This window comes from Battus philenor, unplaced genomic scaffold, assembly GCF_028537555.1.
Source record: "Battus philenor isolate CCGP_79_NKW_IND1 unplaced genomic scaffold, ilBatPhil1.0.hap1 SCAF_13, whole genome shotgun sequence".
Lineage (NCBI taxonomy): Eukaryota > Metazoa > Arthropoda > Insecta > Lepidoptera > Papilionidae > Battus > Battus philenor.
The window spans coordinates 3,507,976-3,534,896 of record NW_027181675.1 but is presented as its reverse complement, the minus strand read 5'-3'; the positions used below and the strand labels follow the sequence as shown (position 1 = coordinate 3,534,896).

General features: G+C 34.6%; 2 protein-coding genes across 2 annotated transcripts in view; both read left to right on the top strand.

The window, feature by feature from the left end:
- slif (slimfast) overlaps positions 1 to 19,307 on the top strand; it is a 50,845-nt gene extending 31,538 nt beyond the window's left edge. The window contains exons 2-11 of the mRNA XM_068777034.1: positions 9,173 to 9,401; positions 10,512 to 10,796; positions 11,938 to 12,042; positions 12,956 to 13,242; positions 14,180 to 14,417; positions 15,511 to 15,613; positions 16,091 to 16,236; positions 17,075 to 17,232; positions 18,072 to 18,180; positions 18,918 to 19,307. Of these exons, the coding sequence (XP_068633135.1) occupies positions 9,173 to 9,401; positions 10,512 to 10,796; positions 11,938 to 12,042; positions 12,956 to 13,242; positions 14,180 to 14,417; positions 15,511 to 15,613; positions 16,091 to 16,236; positions 17,075 to 17,232; positions 18,072 to 18,180; positions 18,918 to 19,027 (1,770 nt within the window). The 3' untranslated portion in view covers positions 19,028 to 19,307. The remainder of the gene's footprint in view (positions 1 to 9,172; positions 9,402 to 10,511; positions 10,797 to 11,937; positions 12,043 to 12,955; positions 13,243 to 14,179; positions 14,418 to 15,510; positions 15,614 to 16,090; positions 16,237 to 17,074; positions 17,233 to 18,071; positions 18,181 to 18,917) is intronic.
- Positions 19,308 to 23,461: 4,154 nt separating this feature from the next.
- Positions 23,462 to 25,253, top strand: LOC137933448 (lipase 1-like). Its single transcript, XM_068777401.1, has 2 exons — positions 23,462 to 24,051; positions 24,776 to 25,253. The coding sequence occupies exons 1-2, from the start codon at positions 23,462 to 23,464 to the stop codon at positions 25,251 to 25,253; spliced, it is 1,068 nt and encodes a 355-aa protein (XP_068633502.1).
- The last annotated feature ends 1,668 nt before the right edge of the window (positions 25,254 to 26,921 follow it).

Genomic DNA, 26,921 nt, shown 5'->3' with positions numbered 1-26,921 from the left:
CTTTGGAGTCTGATTTATGTTTCTTATCCTTGTGATATATCTGAGGACAAATTTTATATAAATGTGGATATTATATCAAGAAATGTTAGTTCGCTTAGTCGCTCTTTTTACGCTAAAGGCAGGGACATATGTGTCCCATTAGACATTTTAGATGGGACATATTTAACCCAGTAGTCTCGAAGAAAAATGGGACACGTATGTCCCGATAGACTCCAATGGGTTAAGTTTTAGAACACTTTTGTTTGATTTTTCAAAAAACGAAGCAACAGTTTTTTAATGTTTTTTTTTTTATATAAGAAAGTTCTAAAAGCATACAGTAAATTATAACAGACAGTGCCTGTAATCAAACATATTACATCATTTGCCTACGTTTTTAAAGCATTACATTGAAAATATATTAATTCACTCTCAAAGTATTGGTAGTGTACGAAATATAAAAGTTATTTTGTTGAATAAACTTTGTTTACTACTAAGACAATTAGAGTAAATACTTTTAAAAAGGATTTATGTACTTTTTTCTATAAAACTGCTATGGGTCTATTTCTATCTCCTTTCCAAGAGTCTACAAAGTCTGGCAGCGCAGCGAGATATAAATAAACTCGCGGCTGGTGACAAAAGACGACATTCAAATATAAACAAAGAAAGAACTTTTTATCGGACAAGTTAAAAATTAATTTTTTCCACTTGTCTATTTACTCATATCAGCACGCAAGTAAATCCACTTGCAAACGTGTTCAAACAATGACAATGATAATTAAAGTAATTAACACTTTACATCGCCTTATACTGGCTTATTGCTGAACGTAATTATAATATTAAACCTCTCAATTACTTAAGCTTCGGCTATACGATCGTGATTTGAATAAAATAAAACATATTCTTGTCTCTTCTCATCGGGCTGATTTCTCCAACTCAAAACTGCAGATATCACATCGTAGTTGGTTTATTTTAACCTCTATCTTCTATCTCGACTTGTCCAGAAATTACAGTTTACCCCTGAAGTCGCCAGCGATCTCGGGGAGGCCCCCAATATACCAAGGTTGCTACTCTCGTTACCTCTTCCATGCAAACCCTATGGGACTGTCCGTAACATCTAAAGTAAACATATGTTTGTTAAGAAAACCATAACCAGTTAAAGATCCTTACTACTATACGCAATCGGGGTTGCGACTGATAGTGTGGTTTTGGAGAGTCGACAACTTATGGTAGGTATTGTTTCTTTAAAACATGAGCACCTTTTTTTCTCAAGAAAAAGAGTAAAATAATCACAGACATTAAAGTGTTGCATTTAAATACTTTACAGGCATTATAAAATAATTGTCAGACCGAGAATCCAAAATTTAAAGATTAAGATAACGATATAAATGATCATAAACAATTTGGTTTATGATTTTTATACGTGTGAAAAGTCTTTTGTTTTCGTTGTTAAAAAATTATCATGAGATAACATTTATTACGGCCTATAGTTAAATAAATATAGTTTAGTTATTTATTTTTATACACGTATCAGACGTGTCTTAGAGTATTGACTTCACTTTCCTGAGGAACTCGGGAATACTTACGGGTTCAAAGCGAAGGCTGCTGTCATCATTATCATTTCAACCCTAGAACATCCACTTCTGGACTCACGCCTTCACCAAAAAAAAATATCTGATTAGAACAGTTGGAAGCGGTCTTCATTTCAATGTCGTAACAGTTGTGGGTAGAAGTCCAACGCCGCGAATGTCGGACCTTAGTCTACTCCATTTCAAATTGCGATTACACTGGGCTATGTCATTTTTTTGTTTATCCACGAATCTTCTCACTCCTGATCTTGTAGAGGAATTACAAGCATAGCACTCATTATGGTTACTAGAGCTTGACAGTGAGACTCTAAGTAATAATTGTTAAAATTATTCATTCAGTAAAAGAATGTGGTCTTTCCGGTGAAGATGAAATTTAAAGTTAAAAGAGGACTTATGCTATAATTTATTGACCGAACTAAGTGCGGATTGGCTAATGTCTAAATTTCACTATTTGTGAGTAGTAGCGAAGTTACAGCTGTTAGTTACATCGTCGTCATTGTCGTCGTCTCATCACATAGACGCACATTAGAAGGCATAGACCTACTTTAAGATATCAATAGGGAGATATACCATAAATCGCAGTTTGTGTTCATAGTACGCAGAGGACGCTGTTACCCATCAGTTGGAAACTTGTTAGTGAACAGTGGCTATCTTTTACAATGCACTAAGTATGAACCCGCAATCTACGATCTCAGTCCGGACTACAACGGCTGGCTACACTGGTCGTGTAGAACTGATTTATTACTACCATTACTATTTCGTAGATTAGAGAGTCTAATAAATTTGATAATGTAGACGGTTCTTTATGCGGTGATGCGACAATTAGCAAATAAAGAGAAATAATGCAGGTTGTAAAGATTAGGCAGATGTTCAAACGGTTGCGCCGTGACGAGACACTTTGGTTTTAACGTTGTCACTGTTTGGTACACAGTCACTGCGTGATTCTGTGCTTTTATATTTATCATCGTATCTTTTGGTTTCCACCGGAATTCTATTTCCGTAAGTATTGTTTTTGTTTTAATTTTTCAACGAAAAAATGATTGTGATAATATTTTATCAGATATTGCACGAAATAGTTCTTTATATAATATGATCGTAAGAAACCGAAGAAATTGTAAAAGTTTTATTTTATTGAATGCGTAGAAATAATTATGTTTTCTTGTAATATAATCCTGTATAATTAAATATACATAAATTCGTATTAATTAGCATACACTACTTTAAAAACAGGTTTAACAATACTTGTATTTTTATAATTATACGAGTTCATTAAATTTAAGTAGTGGTAGCTCAGCGGTAGAGGACTGAGACTTGCGATCGCGGGTCGTGGGTTTAATTCCTATGCAATCTTATATACAAGAAATCACAGTTTTTTCGTTAATTAAACAGTATTGACACTGCTTACAAACAAGTTTTCAGAAATAGACAGCAGCATCCTCTTCGTATCATAAAACCACAATACAATCACCAATCAAGCCCATTGTGGCGATTATGGTATATCCCCCATATTTTGGGATAGGCTAATGCCTTGCAGTAGGCGTTAATGGGCTGAAACGAAGACAATTTTTTGTTAAACATAAGTGATTTATGCGTATTGTCTTCAAATAATTTCACCTTCCTTTTGTTAGAAGACGTGTATACAGGTTGATTCATTTTAGGTGTGCATGCTTAGAGGTGTATGTGTAGCTTGTTTGCTTTTAATAACAGTTTATGTTACATTCTATCGGAAAGTATAATAAGTGTTTCAGAAATAATACATAGCTAGTATAAAGATACAGTGGCGTAGCTAGGAGGTGGCAAGCGGGCGGCCGCGCCAGGCAAAACTAGCAGGGGGGGCACCAAAGTTGAAAATAATTTTTTTGAATTGTTTTTTTTTTGAATGATGAATAATGAAATGTTTAAAGAAAAATGAAAACCATAATTTAAAGTAAATAACATAAAAAGAATATCGAATTTTACTATTTTTGTTAGTTTGTTTTTTGTAAGTTGTTAAATAATATGATCATTAAAAAAAAGTAAACGGTTACAAATTAAAATATACACAGTGTTTAAGCCTTTCATTCGCAAAACATACAAAGTGTTTTTTAAAAGGGCCCTAAATCACAAAAACACAAATCTGTGTTTCAAACAAGTCGACACTATTGGTTTTGAAAATGTGATTAATGACTGCAGGCCAAAAAGCGAGGAATGTTCGTTTTTAAACTTTCCCAATGAATTTTATTAATATCTAATGTTATTTTATATACATTTATTATTATTTTGAACCAAAAAAATATATATTAACAACATTTCGTTCTGAATTTTGAAATTATTTAGTCTCTTTAGGGGGGGGGGGGGCACCAAGCCCCAATCTGCCCCAGGCCCCAAATACCATAGCTACGCCACTGTAAAGATATATAAAAATAACAATCGTTTTAATAATAATAAGAAAAGTATTAGAATAATAATAGTAATGGTAATATAATAAAAATCAGTACATTTTAAAATTGATTATTTTTTTCTATCTGTTCCTGGAGACTATATACTGCCAAAAGTTATTGACCTGTTACATTCATCAACTTTTAAATAGCATGATGAAACTTTTTTCAGTATCGACAAATGCTGTTTGCCTAATGTTTATAATATTGCTTGTGGCAGATGCTAGAGGTACTTAGCATAGACCAGTTTATAATAACCTAGCTCTGCTCCCTTGGATTCTCTACACAGATCGACATAAGATATTTTACCGAAGTAGATGTGAATATAGCAAATATTTGTACCAGTACTTTCGATCTACTATTTAGTGACAAGTAAGCGCGTTATAAACAATAATTATACAATAGAAGCTTCTCCGCAACTTTGGCCTATCACAGTTCAATGGAAATAGAAATAAATAAAATGAACTTTAGAGGGATCTTTATTTGATTCGATGTCTTTATAATTAATGATTAGTTAGAATAGAATTATCTATTGATTATTCATACACGCAAGACTGCTTTATGGTACACTATTATATTTTCCGGTTGATAACATCAATATACGCTTTTTTAGTTTTGATAAATGTCGAAAGTTTGTCTCTTTGTCATCGTCTCTAAAAGATCGTAATTTTTCCTAGTTATTTGCCGTAAGAACCTTCCTTGTGCTTTCACATTCATCTTAAAAACTTACGATTGAAATACATATTATTTATATTTTTTAGTTTGCATGTTTAATTTGCATTTTAAGGTTTGATATTAAACCAAATAAAATTATCATTAAAAATTACGACCTCCACCTCTCATTGCATTGTTCAAGTTGTTTTCACACTAGTCTCCCGTGGAGTTTTCGGTCTTATCCTACATTTTGACCGGACTACCACTGCAGTCCAAACGGCGCGGGTTTGAAATGCAGGCTGCAGACGGCGTCTAGCGTAAGACCTCTTTTGTAACCGACGTAATATCAAAAGATATTTATCTGACACACATCTCACCGAATTTACATTTTCACAACGGATATCAGGCCAAATTACTTTTTTATCATAGACATTAACATGTGTCAGCGTAACGTTCACGGTCCGCACATAATTTGCTAATAAGATGTTTCTAGTTAACATTATATAAATGTTTCCATTGAGGTTAATAACGTGACATAATTACAAGAATTTATTCTCATATCCAAAGAAGTCTACCGATTGTAATTATAATTTTAAATATAGCAGGAAGTATAATGTACTATAACATTGTATATATTATCGGTATGTATTTTACAAGCAAACGAGAAACAAAGGCCGTTATAAGAATTACAAAAATGCTATAGCAGATAATCATGTAAATCGTACTCTGGATAAAAGCAATTATTATTATATCTCTTACTTAAGAGGTCGTTTGAATCTCCTAGCCGTTTGTCTGTCGCAGTCATTTCTACTTGAAAGTCGCTGTAGCTAACGTAATAACTGAATAAGACAATACCGTCTTGTCTGTGGAAATCACAAACGAGATGCTCTTCAAGGTTTTGTGTTTCAAATCCCTGGATAGCGTGATAGAATTAATTATAGATAGGCGGCAACATCTACCATCAAGGTCCAGTTTAACTAGTCACGTTTCTAGTTGTGTTATTGTGGAGCGGTTGAACTAACTCATTACCGAATGAATCGGCGTGACAATCGGCATGCGATAACGTATGCCTTTGTTCCATTCGATTAACGCTATGATGTCTTAAGGTTCGTTCTCACACGTATAAGTCGACATACAATATACGGGGACTCCCCCTTAACAACTAAATATGGTTACACTTGCGACGCGATGTGATGCTGCGCGAGTTCATAATAAAAAAAAGGCGCAAGCGCACTTTATCCTACACATGTATTTTCATACGTAATGAAATCGGTCAACGTTATATCCTTGTGATTAACATAAAACTATACAATAGCCAATTTTAAACAATCAGAGAAAATTAGTCTCTCTTTACTCTCTTTAAAGTATAGTATAAGAATTTAAGATTGACCATGTTGCCTAAATAATGTTATAGAAGGCAAGAAACATACATATATAAAGAGATATAGTATCAAAACTCATCATCAAGAAACCCGTTAGAGCTTACACCATGCTCCAATTCAACTTTTATTAAGTATATATGTAAGGACCCAGTTATGGCGCGTGTATTTTTCTATAACAGGGAGAAACAGCTCTACCAAAGTCGTAGAGGAACGAGATCAGGCATCAAGTAGTTTAAAAAGCCATTACTTATGAAATAAAATCAGCAGCAGAATAGCTTTTAGTCATTTTCATAACAATACCTCTTAGTCGTTTTAGCCAATACTCACTGCAAGAAATAGGTCTTCCCTAAAGATATCTATATGAGCACTACGTCCGTTAGGTTAATTTTATATGGTAAAGATGCTGATATTAATACAATTTTACTGCAGAAATAGGCAGTTCATCGTATAATTGATGAATGACATATTGGACCAATGCTCTTCTTTGTTTATTGACACAAATGGCATCTGCAGATTTCGTGTATTTGAAATGGTAGGGCACAAAAGGTGCTTAGTCCCTTTGTTAAAGTAGTAAACCTCGGAGAATCCCCTGTGAGGTTGGGATGGAGCCATTACACACTACAATTTCACTATATTTTTTCGGGTTTTCGTTAGGAAGCTGCAAAATTTGGATCGTTTAGACGAACGCTCCATAGAGTGTCTAGGCTCAAGGGCTAGACAAGAAGACCTCAGCTTGAGATGCTCCTATAACTCTTCTATACAGAATAATCGACTGTAGTCTCCTATTTTGTTATTGATAACAATTAACTGTCAGAGATAACGACATATAGATATCAATACGACTTGAAAGGATAATTTTATAACTATGATCGTATTCACATCACAAACTGACATTCATCAAGTCATTGCTGTTAGATTGACAATAAAAATAGCGTTTAACAATATTAAGGCGCTGTAACAAATAATTGTTATTTAAGAGTCAGTTTATAAAGAATCATTGTTTCTTTGTTTTAACTTAGAGATCATCATGATTGACGTTCACGCGCTCGCGTCGAAATTTATAAGACATACAGTAATGATTCCATTGTTGAAAGCATTTCCATTTTCAAAATATTTATTTGTTATTTCACAATGCAACAGACTATAAATAAATTTCAAAACAACTTTGTCAATTGATTCAAAATTTCCTTATATACTGGTTGATTGGTTCTAAATTTAAAAGCTTTTATTTTATATGTTATGATATATTCTGGAGGCTATTCGTTCGTAAGTGATCTAAGGTTGGAGGCCTCCCAATTCGGTAAAATAGTAGTATGTATATGCCCGTGCTGATGATCTCTCAGAAGCCCACGGGCTTCGCTACTTTAAAAGAGGTCTTGTGCTAGGCGCACTCTGCGTCTAACCACCTCAAACCTGTGTAATCTTTATATGCCTTTTGGCCAGCAGAGATAGACTGGTCTAATAAAACCGTGACGCGGACCTCTTGATGTTCGCTTATCACACTGAGTTACCACACCAACATTTACGTTATTGATTGTGAAAGACATCTGACTGTGTTCATTCTTTTAAGAAATAGCCTCTGGGCTTCTTCCTTTTGGTTTCACCCTTATATTCATTATTATCGTAACAGGGTGTGTGCATGAACGCCTATTTCGACTCGCCACTTAACGATGTTTATAGCCACTGGATAATATATTTATATTGCCACATAAAAACAAGTCATACATTAACTTTGAGGAAAGACAGCGGAAAGTACCTAGCAACTTGTCGGTCAAGGTGTACAAATATTGTAATTTTCCTTACATCGACGCTTGTATACCTGAGTGTCATTTATAACAGTCAGAAACTCTTGTGTATTTTTGCGTATTATTTATGTTCTTTATAATTAAAAAGATTCGATTATTGTTCTGCTAAGCCGAAGACTTGAACACATCTGAATTCTTGGACTTATATTTGGATATAATATTTGAATTCGGAAACTCCCTTAAAAACCTCGATTTTAAACTACCTACATATCGTACAAGCAAATCATACAGTAAAACCTACAAGTACATACATACGTTTAATGTAAATCTTTGTTCAATTACCATTCAGAGGTTTTAAGTAACAATTGGTCGGGTCACGTACATGATTCTCAGTATCATCAGCTAAGAGTCAATTAAGTATGCGTGACGTCATTACTGAAGGTCTTGGTGGGCTCGGTACACACTGGCATTGGGCACTTTCATTATTTATTATAATCACGTGTTTATGTTTGGATATCTTGCAACATGGCTATTTAGTTTGTTTGTTTTTCCTTTATTTTATTCTGAATACATGGTTACCACATTATTTTTTTCATCATCATCATTTTAGTAGTAAGACACCCACTGCTGGACATAGTGACCCTAAAGATTTACAATAGGTCCTGTTTGAAGCGACATGCATCCGTCTTTAATAAGGTCTTCTGTCCACCTTGTGGGTGAACGACCTACTCTAGGCTTACCACTCCGTGGTCTTCAGAACCTGAAGGTCCCATTTGAGATCTGTTCTAAGCGCTATGTGATCTATCTGACACTTCAACTCGCCAAATTGCTTGGGCGATGTCAGTTAAATGTACGTAAAGGGATGAAATCAAAAAATAGTACCATGGTCTTTCTGAGACTGAGAAGTGGCGCCATCTTGTTAAAACCAAGTACAATGAAAAAATAAAATATGTACACTAATTGATTTTTAAATATCTTTTTTATATTCAAACTGGTAATTTTTATTCTATTTCTATTATATGTAATTTATAACCTTTGTCATTATTTTAATAATTAAAAATATTTATAACATTTACTGTATTGTATAATAGTTTTCTATAAGTGGTAATTTTATTGTTATGTCTTTTTAAATTATCTTACCTTATTTATAATACTTACGTGTTAGTTAATACACATTTCTCGTGTAATTAAAATGAGAAACAAATCGTAAAAATAACATGGTAAAGAGTATTTTTAGAGCCAAAGGCCTTCATTGAATATAACGATGAAGAAAATAAAGATGATGAATGATGATGATGATATTATGTCAGCCGTTGAACAACCACTGCATGGCATAGGCTTCACCCAAAGATAGCCACGATGGCTAATCTCTGTATCTTTTATAAAACTTAATATTTCTATTTTTGCAGATGGGTTGCGCGAGGATACTTACGGCGCTTCGCCGCTGCAAGCGCCTTAATGACGACGGCACAACCCAGCTAGCAAGGTGTCTCGGTCTATTGGATCTGACCGCACTGGGCGTTGGCAGCACCTTGGGTCTGGGAGTGTACGTGCTGGCGGGGGCGGTCGCCAAGACCGTGGCCGGTCCAGCGGTGACACTCAGCTTTCTGGTCGCAGCTATAGCCTCCGCGTTTGCTGGTGAGAATCCGCTCTAGCTTGTACATAAGATCTGTTGTGTTTATACATACATTAACGGAATCAGTATCATTACCCTCATCGATTATAACATAATCCTTCCTAACCTATCATTTATTTACGTTTTATAATTACGAGTTTTTTTTTTTAATTCCTATAGTTTTGTTATTGCTAACTACCTCAAGTTAACTGTAAAATTTTAGCCTTTAATCAATTTTTCGTGGCTTTTTATCACTAATTAATAGTAAGCGGATATAGAAGGAAAAATCAAAGGTTATTTCTTAAACACCTAATAAGAAATTCTAATGTTATTAAAATATTATCTTTACAAATAACTTCTGTATAGATACACATATTAAACTTTTACTAAACGTTTTATTTATTAAAAAAGTATACATATATTAAATTGTAATACAAGAATATCAATGATTTATATTTATGTTTAGTCTAAAATTCTAATTGAATCAGGCGTTACCTCGCAGAAGTCCATCCTAACTAAGAATGGAACAAATATATATCTACTTCCACTATGCGGCAGTAGTCGTGTAATTAAGTAAGAAAGTACAGTAAGTATGGTGAAGTAAGTAAGAAGATGTAGACCGGTCTAACATCTCCTGAGGATGCCCCGTGGAGGTCTGAAATACGTGTAGAGTAGATTAACGGTGGTGGTTGCGTTTCGCATTGTTTGCCGTTGAATATAATAAGCGGCATCTAGAGACCTTCTTCTATTGTTAAAAGATGAAAATTATATTATCATAAGCATTTCATCCGTAGTCCATCAGCTGCTGGACATAGGCCTCCAATACATTTCCAATGGATGACTGGATGGAAGGCTACATCCAGCGTCCATCCGGGGGGTAAAACTCTTATGTTGCGTTGGCCAGTCCGTGATCTCCACTTCAGAACTTTAACTGCCACTTCAACTTTTCTATATGTCAATTATTTTCGGATCAAGATCAAGGATGAGAAGTCTGTTCATTCGATTTCGTAGAGAAATCTCGAACATGGCTCCTAATATTTGTATATGCTTTAGTAATTAAAAAAAAAACACTGTCTTGACAAAAAAGATATGAACTAATATTTTATTAATAAATATTTTTTTAATCTCCCCAGGACTATGTTACGCAGAGTTTGCAGCCCGAGTACCCAAAGCGGGTTCAGCTTATGTCTACAGCTATGTGAGCGTGGGCGAGTTCATTGCCTTCACCATCGGCTGGAACCTTATTCTGGAATACGTGATTGGAACGGCCAGTGTTGCCAAAGGCATGGCCAACTACATCGACAGTCTGTGCAATAACACCTTGGCCAACACCATGACCGCAGTCGCTCCGATAAACATTTCGTTTCTTGCCACTTATCCGGATTTCTTCGCGTTTGCTTTGGTGCTTTTGATCACCGGTAAGTATTAAATGCATACTTTTTTTGAGGAAGAGCTTTTCAATGAACAGCTATCGACTGAAAAGTAGAAGATGGTCATCTTATACTTATCGCAACCGACTTCATTCTGTCAGAAGTAAATTTGTAATAAAAATTTCGTTTAATAAAAGATGAAGAAAAAAAAAGCTCAAGTAAAATAAACGGGAAAAAGATAGAGCTGTGTACTAAAAAAGTTACTTCGAAAAGTAAGTTTTTACTTACTCCACAATGTTAGTAATAGTATGATTATATTTCCATTGTACTGCTACACTATATTTTTTGTTTGATCACATCCATCACTGACTTTGACTTGTGGTTTTAATTGATGTCAAATATTTGACAGTTAAGGTCAAACGTTTCAATTTACTTTGTGGTATGTATGGAAGAAGTATAAATTTTATCACTTTGAATTTTTAATATGAAAACACTTATTCACCTCATGAAAACCTTCCTTATTCAAAATACAGAATGCTAGTTGAATTGATAAAGCTGCCAAGACTTTTGGCGTTTAAATTTTTATTTATTTAAATTGGACTAAGTAGCTTGAAATATAGGCAGAAATAAAGGGATCATGTATGAAGGATTGTATGAGAGTAAAGGACGAAAGCGTTTTCCAAATTCAAATTACTACGTATTAAAATTTAAACAAAATCGTTTACTATCTGCTCCTGCACACTATATACTGCAAGAAGACATTGGCCTGACGCATTCTTATAGGAAAAAATAGTTAATGTAACATATTTCAAGGTGATCACTTTATAGAGCTAGATTAGAAATAGTAGTAATAATGTAGTTTGCTTTCACCCCTTTAACACGTTCACTGCGGCTTGAGGTCGATTCAGCCTCATGGTAAACTTTGCACTGGTGCGGCGCGTAAAACTCGTGTTTTCTCTCTAGTGCGGCGGCTGCAAAAATATTGATGAACATGAGGCAGAAAAGGCCTCAACCGCACTACTAGGAAGTTCAGCTTGAGGCTGATTCGACCTCAGCCGCACCAGCTGAAAGTTTTTCAAAATTGGGCCCGCAGTGAACGTATTAAAGCATCTAGATGCTTATAGTCTCGCTAAATATGCGCTATTTAGGTAAGCACAAGTAGAAAATAAAACAAATTTGATGTTTTCAGTTTTACTTGCCACCGGAGTAAAGGAATCCACGAAACTTAACAACGTCTTCACAGCGCTCAACATGATCACTGTCGTTGTTGTGGTGATTGCCGGAGCAATGAAAAGTGAGTTTTGCATGAACTATGTTTATAAGGTCGTCGGGAGACGCTGAATGCAAGCTACCCCCAAACGATCCTATTTTAAATCTATCTGACTAACTGAATCAAAATGTAACTCTGTAAATTCCGTCCAAAATCACATATAGGTAGGTAGGTACAGAAACTACTTGCTGTTATTATACGAAAATATCAAAGACAGACCATTTAAATAGTTCTGCGATATAACACCGTAATCTAGTTTTAAAAACTCGAATCAGAAATGCAGTGATCCAATTACTCATCTGAAGTAGGCGGGGTACATAGCTTGTGCAACCAACAGCCGTTGGGTCTGTAAAGTTTTTGAGTAGCGACGAGAAGCCGGTAGTCGCGGCATGGATAGGCCCTCCACTAGAGTTGCAGAAAGTCACTGGATTTGGGCAATGAACCTGGCAATCTTTGGTGTATGTCTATCTCCTGACATGATAATATTTTTAAACAGTTTTAATTTAGTTCGACCCGTACGGAATTTATTTGGATAAAAATTAGAAATTTAAATTTAAGCACCTTCCCGTTGTCAGATTGATCTAAAATTTGGTACACACATTTAATTTAGATGACAATACAATATAATAAAATCAATATCATTATAAATCTAAGATGGCCGCCGATACAAAATGGCGGATTACGTATTTTCCCTTAACCCCCTCAATATGGGTATCAAATGAAAGGGCTACACTAGTAAAACACGATGATTATGTCAAAATTTAAAATTCAAGATGGACGCCGTTCCAATATGGCGGACTAGGTACATATTTTTCCACAACCACCACAATATGGGTATCAAAAAACCGTTTAACTTCAAAATTTTTTAAATGTATTTATGTGTAATTGCAACTCAAATTGGTACACAGCAATAAAAAGTGAAATAATTTGTCTTCAGGCGACCCGGCAAATTGGAATATCAACGTGGAAGAAATTCCGGAAGAAGACCGAGCAGCGGCCGGTGCCGGAGGCTTCATGCCCTGGGGAGTGGCCGGCGTGATGGCCGGGGCAGCCAAGTGTTTCTTTGGATTCGTTGGCTTCGACTGCGTGGCCACTACCGGCGAAGAAGCTCGCAACCCAAAGCGCGACATCCCGCTCTCCATTGTGCTATCTCTCGTCATTATCTTCGCTTCTTACTTCAGCATCGCTACTGTCCTCACTATGATGTGGCCGTATTATCTGCAGGTTAGTTATCTTCTTTGTTATGGTGTGACCACGAAGAAAAACTGGTCAGAGTTTGTTGTGGGTTCCTCTCAAACGGGCCAATTAAGAACTCTCGTAGGTTTAAGAGTAAGTATACCCTTCTTCTTCTGTTCAGCCGATGGGCGGCCACTGCAAGGTACAGGCTTCACCCAAAGATCACCACGATGACCGGCCTTGTAGTATGCTCCTAGTTTTCATGAAATTGAGATGTCCTGGTATTCTTATCATGACTTACACTGGTCACTGAGAAATTTTCTATGGATTGTAATATGAATAAATAAATCAATATCTATCCATAGAGTTAATAGGGGTGTAGTTAAGAACGGTACACTCACATCGACAAGAAATTGGGACATTAAAGGAACAAAAATCGAAATCATGTAATCGACCGCCAATTCGAACAGGATTTTACACTGTGAATGTTGTACAACTAATTCAACAACATTAGGTTTCCTTATACTTTGTAAAAGTTTTTTTTTTAAAAAAACAGTTGAAATTATCAGAGAACAAAACTCCATATTTGACAGATCACTATGAACTTCGCACGTTTGAGAGTTCGTTATGAACATATTACCCATACCGAATCTGGTATCGGTTTTCCTATTCATCACCTCTTCCAAGTAATCATCTTTTTTGTCATCTGCTGACACAAAGTAGACAGATGATGTCATTTAGGTCGAAGTCGCTGGTTGCAGGCTGCTTTCGACCGGTTGTATTAAAAATCTATGGGGAAGGAATATTGTCATAAGATGTTCTAATTAGAAACTGTAACGGTAACTATTTGAAGTAAACTGTTGAAGATACGTCTTTTGTCAATTTTAAAATGGACCGATCACCCATCAAGGTGTTGCTAGGCTAAGTGACGAGGTAGAGTGTTTATTCTTTTAGCGTTAATAAAGTATAGGTGTGACGTGTGCAGGATGCAGATGCTCCTTTCCCGTACGTGTTCACGCAAGTGGGCATGCCTGTGGTGCGGTGGCTGGTGACGGGCGGTGCAATATGCGCGCTGTGCACCAGTCTCCTAGGCGCTATGTTCCCGCTACCGCGCGTGCTATACGCCATGGCCAGCGACGGTGTACTCTTCCGACCCCTCGCAGTGATCAACGCCAGGACGAAGACACCGATGCTAGCCACCATACTGAGCGGACTGCTCTCTGGTAAGTCAATTAAATAAAAAAGATCTTTAGCAGTAAGTAGGAATTTATACGTAGTTCTGATTTGTCAATTATTTTAACATGTACTAAGCTACCAACAGTTTGTAATACTGGTCATAGAAGAGGCAGTTAGAAACTCATCATTTGTTTTTTTTTTAAATAAAATTTATCAATGTTTGTTGCATACATTATAATATAAAAGAACCATCTTCTGAACATTGCGACTTTAATTTTAAATTTATTTTTATTTTATTACTAAATTATAATATTAAATATATTAAATTAAACAATTTATGATTATATATTACATATACGAATATAAATATAAAAAATAAATTAAAAATAAAAATATTATAAAATTAACAAAAGGAAGGTCGATGACAGGGTTGCACAGACTTATTAAGACTAGGGGCCACTCGGGCAAATCATGAACTGATGGCGGGCCAGCCGCTATAAGTATAGGTAATTAAATTTTTTTGGTTTTATTCTGGAATAGAATTCAATATTTTTCGAATGTACGAGAGTATTATTTTTGCTGTCGGCGGGCCGCGGTCTGTGCATCCATGGTCGAAGATATCTTGTGGAACTTTATTATGCACGCGTACACTAATGCCCATAAAACGTTCTAAGGTAATTAGTCAATTACACCGATAGCTAAACCGTTTTCGTATGATATTCAGAGTCAATTTCGTTTGATATTGGGTAGTGGTAGTCCAGCGGTGGAGGATAGAGACTTGCGATCGTCCGTCGTCTTTTATAATTCACACTGTGCATTATTTATGTAGGATTATCACTGTTCACAAACATATTACTAGAGTATAGAAAGCAGCGTCCTCTGCGTACCATAATACCACACTGCTATCGCGTATGGTATTATGGTGGTGCATGCATATGGCGCATGTATATGTAGTCCTGTTTTACTTTAACTGTTACTCGAAAGTCGTCACCTATTAACAAGACGATAGTTTTGGCGTCGGTCGTCCTACGCGGGTGAACAATTAGACGATAAAATATGAAGTTGCAGTTCCACTCATTTACATGTTTTATTTAAAATATAGTCTAAATAACAATAATGAACTAGTAATGTTGTCGGCAGCAACAATGGCAGCCATCTTCAATCTGAACCAGCTGATAGATATGATGTCTATAGGGACACTACTCGCCTACACGATCGTCGCTACCAGCGTGCTTATACTCAGGTATTATTTACTTTTATTCCTAAAATATATTTCCATATTAATATATTTTTTCACTGGCAACACAAATAAGTTACGGCATTATGAAAAAAATGTTTCGGTTCAGATGTTTTGCTTACGTGTTATCTCTTTCTCAAAGTTAGCTAGCTTAACTGGACTGTCAAAATTCGGTCCTTTATTTAACATAGAGTCTTACAAAATGTACACGGATGCATTAAGCAAAGATGAAAAAATTTATAAATTACGAATTATTCGAATTTAGTCACAGTTTAGTCAAATTTAGTCACGTCATTCAACGGATTTTTATATATCCAAGATACATGTACACAGACATTATATGTATTTTTATGGTACTATCCTTACAAAGGAATCTGGTTTTACCTTTGAAATTACTTTTATTGTTATAATGTATACATTAGACTGACTTTCTCAATATGTTTTAAAGTTTCGTATGTGTTAAAAGTCAAGTGCTCATTACAGATACGAAGACAAGGATCAGGTTCACCTACAGCTGCCGGTGCCAGAGACGCCGTATAGCGTGGCACGGCAGACCTTCAACTTCCTCGGCCTCAAGGAACCCACCGAGCTCTCTGCAACCATTGCCAAGTGTACCATTGGCGTCCTTTGTAAGTCTCATACACTTTTTTGTGGATCCGGAAAAATATACACCGAAAATATTTTGCCGAATTATTTGATTATCTATCTTATAAGATTTTAGTTTGTTGATTCTAATTGATGTAGAATACGAGATGTTTAACGAATCTTTTTTTTAAACGTTTAATGCGTGGTTGATGTAATAGGGAGACCAAACAATGCTGGAATATTCCCGGATATTTTTTACGGATGTATTGAATATTAAGATTTTTAGTAATTTTCTACTAAGGAAAGAAGATTCCTAAGCCTTTATAAGTGCTGAATTTTTATGAAGTGTGTTCCTGCAAGTAATATTACACGAGTTATAAAATGTTCATGTAATCTTTTGACGTAAAATGACTGATATAAATGACGTCTCACAGTTTTTTTACTTTGTTTTTAAGACCTCCAAAAGTAAAAAAGTAGTAAGCAAATATAGTAAGAAATATTGAAACAATGAACCAAATATTTATCAATCGAACAAAGTTTTTAACTTTTGAAAAGTCAAGAAATAGATATAACGTAAATTTAAATACGTATTTATACATATTTACGACTACTGTCGGTTTCGAAATGTTTATTCTGAAAAGGTATTAAATTAATGAAAACAAAAATTAAAAACAGAAATATTTATTTATATTTTGGCAAATAACAAAAAACTTTTTTACATCTAGAACTTTTTATGTGTTGTGTTAATTTTAATAAAGTAATGATAAAAGTATCTATTTCGGACGAGGTGTCTGTTAGTTCATTATACTCACTTTTTATATTTATGTTTAAAAATAATATGTCGTTGCGGAGCATCTTCAAGCATAAAGTTTTCGCTTCCAGCCGCTGCAGCGCTGGCGACCTGTGCCCTGATGCGGTGGGAGGTGTCCAGCTCTGAGCTTCAGGTGACTCTGTTCACGTTGGGAGCCACTCTGCTTATACTGCTCCTCATCATTCTGTACCGACAGCCCAGGCATGACGTCACTCATCTCACCTTCACCGTAAGCAAATATTAAAACTTTAAAATTCTTTTCGAGTATTAAAATATTAAATTCTGGATTATTTGAAATGTTTTTGTTATATAAATTATAATTTCAGCTGTATGACGTCCACAGCTGGACATATGCCTCCCTTGAAGTTTTCAGGGTCTATCAATGAACTTAAACCTTCAGTGGTCATCTGTTCTTCGCGCTATGTGGCACTTCAATTTGAAAATCTGTTGGACTATATAAGTTTCTTGGTCTTCGTCTACGGATCTCTTTGCCTCTGTTTTGTGTTTAATCTCATAGATATCTATGGTTAGTTGAGAGACTGACCTTATCATTGGGGTCTGAATTAGGAGACAACGTCGTATGTATCGTAGAATTACATCTTTACAAGTCGAGATGCTTTAATAAACTTTATTTTTTACTTGCATTTAAAAATTTTATACTAAATAAGGTCTTAGTTTGAATAACTCATATTGGTTTTTGACTTTTGTCATATTATGTTATACGTGTTGTTTCTGTATAAATGCTGTGTAAACCTTTGTATATATGTCAGTGTACTTTATTGTTGTTGTATATATAGCACCAAAACTTTACTAGACAACAATCTTATATAAATTGACACTATCTCCTACGTAAGAAATATTTCATCAGAAGTGCTAGCATTCTAATAAGTAAATTTCTTACCACATTTAGTCTTTTTCCAGGAGTCAAGAATTCTTATACACTACACCATTACTGTTCAACAAAATAAATGATGGCAGTAAAAACTTATTTTATTATATCTCAGCGAGATGCTGTGGTTTCTAGTCAGTGGCAACCGCTCAACGACTAATGTGCAATAACTTTTGCAGGTGCCTCTTGTACCACTCGTGCCATATCTGAGCGTCTGTATGAACGTATACCTCATGGTGCAGCTCGACTACCAGACCTGGGTTCGGTTCATCATCTGGCTCTTTGTCGGTAAGATATTTCTCAATATTCCACTTTCTCTATATATCTATTCTCTATGGTTTACATCATCATTATTTCAGTTTTAGGATATTCACTGTTGGACATTGGCATCCTGCCTGTTCCAATGACCTTAACAAGGTGGACGGACCATGCTGCACTTCATGTATCGTTATGCTATACGTCAAACATAGTGTTACGTTACTAAACTATACTAAAAATGTCGTCTTTCTTATTTATTACTTAAATGTAATAATATAAACCAATTAATATATTAACATTTTTTGAGATTGTCGATCATCCTAAATTGAGTCATCGCTGTGGTCTCTTCCGCCACTTCTCCAAACGCTAATACTTTCCGAAGTCATAGTAATTCCGACCAAAGTTAAAGTTCGGCTCTGACATGCACCCTTGTTGAACGACGGCGCCACAACGGAAAATGCTAAACGCTTATTTAATAACTGCCTGAGGACCCCTCTAGGAGTCTCTGGATCTGGACCATCACTCAATGGAGTCCCTTCCACAGTGGTCTAATAAAATTGCTTGTGATATAACAACCTGAGCCGAGATTCCTGGTAAATGCCATGGCAACGGTGAAGATTCAGATCTAAATAAAAATGAAATATTCTTTTAATTATCCTCTTTATAACTATTTCTCATAATGATTTTTTAAAATTAAAACCAATTAGTAGGTAATAATTGAATAGTACCTTATGAACATAGATAAAGGAATCTCTCTTTCATTCCAGGTTATCTCATATACTTTTTCTACGGTATCAGAAACAGCACGCTTGGCCAGGAGGCGAAATCGCCCAAGAAAAACGGCATAGAAGAGAAACACATCGTTACAAAGTTCTAAATCCCACCTCCTCTAGACTTATACGTTGAATATATTTTCGCGCGTATTTTACAATTTGACATTTCATTAAAACATTTATATTTTATCTGTGAAAAGTGTGTCGTGTGATATTTTAGTATAGAAAAATTGTTGTTCGTAGAGATTAAATGTTTATAGTAAGCGGCTTAAATTTAAGACTTTAAATATTGACAATAATTTATATTTCACTAGACTCAGAATAAACTAATATAAAATAAAAAGCTTTGAGAGAAATGATAGGGACTCGTAACAACCTTTAGAACTTGTTATGCGATTCAATTTTGGTCTTGACTTTTTTATTAATATATTATTGTTTGCTTTATGTCTGATCTCTTTCTTTTATATAATATACTACATTCCGATTTACTGTAAAACCATAACACTTGCACTTTAGTTCTCGATTTAAATTAATTCGAATTATTTTCTTTACCATTCTTCTCAGACTGAACTCTAGAAATTTGCCATAATAATGACATTACATAATACGGATTAAAAATAGTGACATTTATTATTCACAGTCATTCTTTTTAAACTAACAAGTAAATATAAAATATATATTTATACAAGTGTTGTGACTTTGTGATATTGTTGTACTTTTATGAATTTTATTTGAAATTAAATTTTGTTAAAATGTCTAAAGGTCAGAAGTAGCTAGAAGAAATTAGCATTAATTTTTATTAATATTGATATTATGGATATTTAATTTGTGTATTTTTATAGTTTATCCAGTGTTATAAATTTGTTGGGTGAAAGATAATGCTACATATTTTTATTATAAAAATAGAAAGAATTTTTTAAAAGTTATTAACTAAAACATGCATATTTAACAAATCATTTTGTCTATATTATCAAAATTTGGCACATCAAGATGACAGATGGTTTTACCACCCAGATGACATCATAGCCACAGTGTTGTCTAACGCAAAAATGTCACTCCGAATTCAATTATGGGCTGACTGAAAATAATTGCTTAGTTTTATTACAATAAATAGTCAATATTCAAATAGTAATATTTATAAGTTGCAAAAATGTTAAAAAAAAGTTAGAAAAAAAGTAAATTTTCTTTTAGCCTAATGTCCTTTGGGAAAATAGTATAATATTAGGAATTGTTAATGTGTAAATATAAAGAAAACTTCAAGCAGGTTTATAACCTTGTGGCAATATCGATAACCCACACACAGCACCATGTCCGAACCATCACCATCACCACCATTACTTCACTATAAGATATTTATACCTTATTGTACTCAGTGGGCATTCATCATTAGTTTTAGCAATAGGTTTCCAATTGGACCTGATGACTCTGGTCTGCGTTCAGCGTCTTCAAATTTAAACAACGTCGTTTGGCAAGATTGTTGGTGGACCTTTGCTGCGCTTGCCACTTCTTGGCCTCCACTTGTCCTAGCCTTGTTGCCTGCTCAGTCAGCATTATCTGGGACGTTGACATTTTTATTTCGTTGACTATTTATCATTCGAATTTCAAATGACTACAAACTAATATAACATTATTTTTTAGATTTAAAAAGGCTAGTGTCCAATGTTCATACAACCAAGTAAAGTGTTATTACATAATTATTATATAATTAAATTGTGAACGCTATAAATTTCGGATGCCTGTTATTTTGAATTGTGAATATTTTTAAAGATTAAAAAATAACTAAAATACAATAACTAACAAATTGTACTTAAAAAATTAAAAACATAGATTGAGGCGAAGTTATTTTAATCAAGTTTTATTCAAAGGTCGGCAGTGGTAATTTTTTTCAAATATTACATTTTTAATATGTTGTTTAAATTGTTATTTACTTTAAAAATATAAATGATGAAGTAAAATTTATGTATCAACATGTCTAATTTATTTAAGAATTAACCTGTGATTCAAATAAAGTATAGTTTATGTAATACACCGTGTCTTATTTAATTACATTAGTTTTCGAGGTTTTTTTCTTTTAGTAAAATATGTATTTCTCTTTCTGCTTTACTGATTACTGCAAGGCATATGCCTCGCACAAAGATATCTATAGGGTATGTATCATAATAGTCACGCATAGTAGTCGGGTTTGATTGATAAATTATTTAAGATTGTATCCTAGGAATCGAATCTACAACCTACGATCGCGTCTCAGTGCTTGACCGCTAGGCAACCACTTCTCCCAAATATGTATTTATTAAAACTACACGTATAAAAATAAGCCCCTTTTTTCTCTTGCTAACGCGATTTTTGGATAAAGCCTTAATCGATTTTATTCGCTCCTTTTATAAAAAAAGTTCTTATGGAAGAAAAATAGAAAGATTGTTAGAAAGGTGAAAATTTTTTTAAAATATTCTTGATATAAAAACTGCTCATTTGACAGCACGCAAGGAACGTTAATTGAAAAGTTTGACAGTTAGTTTTGAACATCTCGTGTTTGACATTTCGCTTTGAACTTCTCATGTTTGACAGTTCGTTTTGAACTTGGAATGTTTGACAGTTCGTTTTGAACTTCGCATGTTCGATAGTTCGTTTTGGCCTTCGTATGTTTGACAGTTTGTTTTGAATTATGCGTGTTTGACAGTTCATTTTGAATTACGCATGTTTGGCAGTTTGTTTTGAACTTCGCATGTTTGACAGTTCGTTTTGAACTTTGTATGTTTGACAGTTTTGAATTATGTATGTTTGACAGTCCATTTTGAATTATGAATGTTTGACAGTTCGTTTTGAACTTCGTGTGTTTGACAGTTCGTTTTGAACTTTGTATTTTTTCTATAGAAACTTTATAGGTCAACGGCTTGTGGCAGTGCAGTCTGTCGTGACAGTTAAAAATCTACACGTAATGAACCTCTTTAATCGTTGTGCTCAAATCTTTTAGTTTATAGAACCCGCAATTAATTAGTAATACTTTTGAATTTAGTAATTGAAATTTGTAAGTATCTTAAACTGAACAAACTATAATAAGAAAAATAAAATAATTTTTTTTTTAAAAAATCTGCCCCAGGTTATGCTATCTATGATGGAATAAAAAGATTTAAAAATAAACCAGTGCAACCTATTGTGCTCGATGATAACAAATCAAAGGCAACGCCATGCAATTAACTATTTAAATAGAAAAATTATCTAACGTTGACCTACAAATAAAGATCCTTTTACATTCATACGTATATTTATGTAACACGAATACATTATGATAATTAGAATATTAATATCTGTAGTATCAATGGCTAAAAAAATAAAACACTACTGTATCCAAATTTAAAAGAAACCGAAATTTTATGAAGCTTCAAAGAAATATGTTTCGTCATAAACAGCATTTATGAGAGATGACATTGTGATGATGTTTATAGAACATTAAAAAATTAAGCAAGGTATTAATTTAAAAATGCTTTATTGTTTTTTTTTAAATAGTCCCTTTAACAATCTATTCATTCTTGAATAATATAAAACTATTGAGAGAGGCAATGACCCTAATCTATCGAATAGCGATATCTTGAAACAATTCTGCACGAAGTTTTTCTTTCATTTTCGATGCAAATAAAAGTTGCAGTGTGTCAAGGTTTTGAATGTTAAGACCCAAAAAATTCACAACTGCCATGGTTAAATGTTTGATCGTTTTTTTGGTTTCGACCAATCAGACTACCAGGAGTTCAGGTCAGCAAATTCGTTCGCTGCACACATTTGCAGTGGGCGTCTAGGGCTTTAAAAAATATCTATAGAGAATGTACAATACTATAATAGCCATGCGATCATCATGGCGATCGCAGTGTAGTATTTTGGTACGTAGAGGGCGCTGCTGCCCATCCGCTGGACACTTGTTTGTTTTAATTAATTTACAAAGTTTTAATAACATAAGATTGTATCTCAGGATTCGAACACGGGTTCGGAACCTACTATCGCAAGTCTCTGTTCCTACTGGGCTACCACTGCCCACCATTGGTTAGTTTTAAACGCTAGTATAAATCCTCTGTGGTTTTAAACTAAAGATTCAGGCTCGGTGTGAAGGTGAGACATACACATAATTATTCGTAGAGTAATTGTATTATATATTACTCAAGAGCCTATGAAATTAGTTAATATACATAAAAAAAGTATTATCTACAACATTTCGCTTCTTAGAAAGCTCGCACCAACATATGTACGTTTGTTAGCACGGTGTCGTTTATTCGAAGTAACTTCTTTTTAAAATTCTAGCCTAAGGTACTACGTACCAGGTTTTGATACTATTGTTTTTTTAAATGTGCATGGACTAAAAATTTAAAATATGAAACCAACAAAATATATTCCTCTGTGCGGTAATTGTAAAAGACCCACGCACGAATTACGGTTACTAGTCACATTGGAATTTCATATTACACGTTAAAATTACTAGCAAGATAAATATGGTATTTATGCCGTATGATTTCAAAGATGCCTATCAGTAAACAAACAATAACGACTGCAGGATGAAACATTTTGTTCGAATACTATACTGTATTGTTATCTTAAATATTGAATCAACGTTTACTGCACCCAAAGGAAAGTCGGACTTTGGAGAATTAGCTGCCGAATATGGATATATCACAGAAGAATATGACGTCGTTACAGAAGATGGTTATATTCTCCGTCTCTTTCGAATAAAAGGGGAAAGGAAGAGACCCATTCTTCTCATGCATGGTATATTTGATTCTTCTGACACGTGGATATTGAGAGGAAACACATCATTGGCCATAACACTCGCGGATAAAGGTTATGACGTTTGGGTCGGGAATTGCAGAGGCAATAAATATGCGCGTGATCATATTTCCTTCGATCCAAACTTGACCGACGGCTTCTGGGACTACTCTTTCCATGAGCATGGTTATTACGACCTACCCGCCATCATTGACAACGTCTTGTACTTCAGCGGCGCGGATAAGTTAGACGCTGTGGGTCATTCTCAGGGCACCACAATTTTTTACGTCCTCGGTTCTGCACGCCCCGAGTATAACTCTAAAATTAATATCCTTGTTGCCAGTGGTGTACCAAGAACTTTTGCCGCCCGGGGCGATCTCCAGTTTGCCGCCCCTTCTATTATAAGTCAATCAAATAGTGGTTTCTTATAAATTAATACACATAAATAAATTATTAAGTTATTTAATCAATATTAATTAATACACAGAGTAAATTTTTTTAGACATATGTGTATGCACTCGTAAACATATTTATATAATATCTACTCTTCTTTCTAGCTTTCATACTAGAAAAATCGTGTATAATGCTCTCAAAATTAAAATTATTTGTAATTTCTTGTTCTATTGACAATATTGCAAGAGTTTTTGGTCTTAATTGGCTCATTGTAGAACGAAGATAATTTTTTATCAACTTCAATTTTGAGAAGCTTCTTTCGCAACTACCGACACTGATTGAAATTGTTACAAAAATTCTTAACAAAATTACAATGTTGGGAACAGAATTTTAATTTATTATTCAAGAAAGAAAATAAATATGAAATGAATATGTTGCTTTTTACAACTATATAATTTAAAAAATGCCGCCCCAAGGTAAGTGCCGCCCGGTGCGGACCGCACCCACCGCCCCCCTCTAGGTACGCCACTGCTTGTTGCGCTAGCGCCTGTATGTTTTCTTAACAACGTTCCGTCGCCACTTAAAACCATGGTTAAGTATTCACCGTCGATTTACAATACTGCAATATCTATGGATATACACTCTGTATTGGGGTCGGCTAGTGAGCAGAATCTATTAAAAACATTCTGCAGCAAGCCCTTAATTGGCTACAGAATGTGCGTAATTAACACCGTTTTTCCAATAATTGGTGAAGACAAGGAGGAATTGGAGCCCGAAATAATTCCTGTAATTTTAGACCATTTTCCCACGGCGACGTCAGTGCAAAACCTTTACCACTTCGCGCAATTGAGTTTCAGAAGACAGTTCGCACGTTTCGACTACGGGCCTGTAATCAATTTGTATAAATATGGAAACCCTGTCCCACCAACTTACGATTTGAACAATGTTACCATGAAAGTGGCTCTGTTCGTCGGAGCAAACGACAAACTGTCAACAATAGAAGACGTAGGAGTACTAAAAGACGCCCTGCCGAACGTTGTACGTAATCTTATAATGCCGCGTGAAAAAATGAACCACGCAGACTTTATTTGGGGCCTTCACATGCATGAGTATCTCTTTCCTTACCTCTTTGAGGTTTTAGATGATTACAAAAACCATGGAAATACCTTTGGTTACATTCTTAAAACATAAATGTCGGAAAAATTGCCTCAGCATGTGATCACAACACACACACACACAACGCTGATTCGGAGAATCTTAATTTATTTTTGTACAGCAACAACATTTTAAATATCAATGAAATCATTTTTTGAATCGTTATTATTTATAACCCAATTAATATGCAATTATAATTAAATTTTTAATTATATTATTAAAAATTAATTATATTATTAATTATATTAAATTTCTAAAGACTTTACTTTTCAGCCCCTGCGACTGACTAATTGCAACACCCTTTCATTACTATGCATTGGTAGTCTTGGTATAATTCAGACTTTGTGCATTAATTATATAGGATTGCTGTTGCCCACAAATAAACCTGATATAATACCACACTGCGATCTCCCATAGACATCTTACGAGGTGACCTTTGTTTTACAGCGAGCATATATGGGCTGAAAAAGCTACGGAAAATAAAACAATATATGGTACATTGGATGAAAGCTATTTATTTAAAATTACCACCTCAACAACACAGTTGAGCTACTTGATGTACAAATTACGATGTTACTTATTAATCAGTGACCGGAACAGAATGAAAACTTTTAATATTAATTCATAACACGACAATGCCTTTTTAAGTTTAAATAATATGTAAGAAACGAAGCGTGTGTTCCAACGGTTTTGTTTTTTTAATAAAAGAGATTCGAATCGTGGCCTTCTATAATTTATGCTAACAGGTGGCGCAAAAGTAATGTTATAATGTGAACGTGCCTTAATTTTGGCGCCAAAATGCTTTGACATTTATGACGTAAATATATAGAGAATTAGTTCTCAACAAGCAATGGCGCGATACACACCTCATGGACGCGGAATTATTGTTGCTGCTTATTTGACAAATTTTCAGTCTGTTGTTTTAACGCAACGTGAATTTCGTCGCCGTGCTCCATATGCTTGAATAATCAAGCGTTTAGCCAAGCGCCTCGTCCACAATGGGTCCACATTTACCGCAACAAACCACACATCTACAAGCCTATAAGTATTGAAAGCTAACAAGAGAAGATTCTGCCAATTTTAAATGCCATTAAACGAGCACAGTTATGCATCACCTCGAAAGGTGGCCAATTAATTGAGCGATGTAATTTTTCCAATTAATGTCTCTTTTTTAATTTATAACAAAATGGCTGCCGGTTCAAATTATGACATTACTTTTGCGCCACCTATAACTAATACATTCTCCATCATCATTTCAATCATAGGCTGTCCACAGCCTGATATAAACCTCCACGCATATCCAAAAGGACTTTCACTAAGCGGCCTGAATTTAATGTCTTCCAACATGACAAGACAACAATAAATCTTACTGCTTTAAATTTTCTTAACATTAGACACAGCCATTATTGTTGTGTGAATTACATGAATTACTTTGTAAAGTATCACAAAGACAGTGTTCGTTTAAATATTAAAGCGGCCGGAAAGTAAAGACATATTTTACTGAAAAACCGATTGATTCTTACCGCTCCGGCATTGAAAATTTGTTCACTAGTTTGCAAAAGGTTGTTGATAACGAAGGCGAATATACTGTCGATTAGAAATAAATACTTGTTAAAAATGTAGTCGTGTGAATTTAACTTAAGAAAACGACATTACTTTCCGGTTCCCCTAATAACTTTCGAGTTTTCGGAAATTTATTTGTGA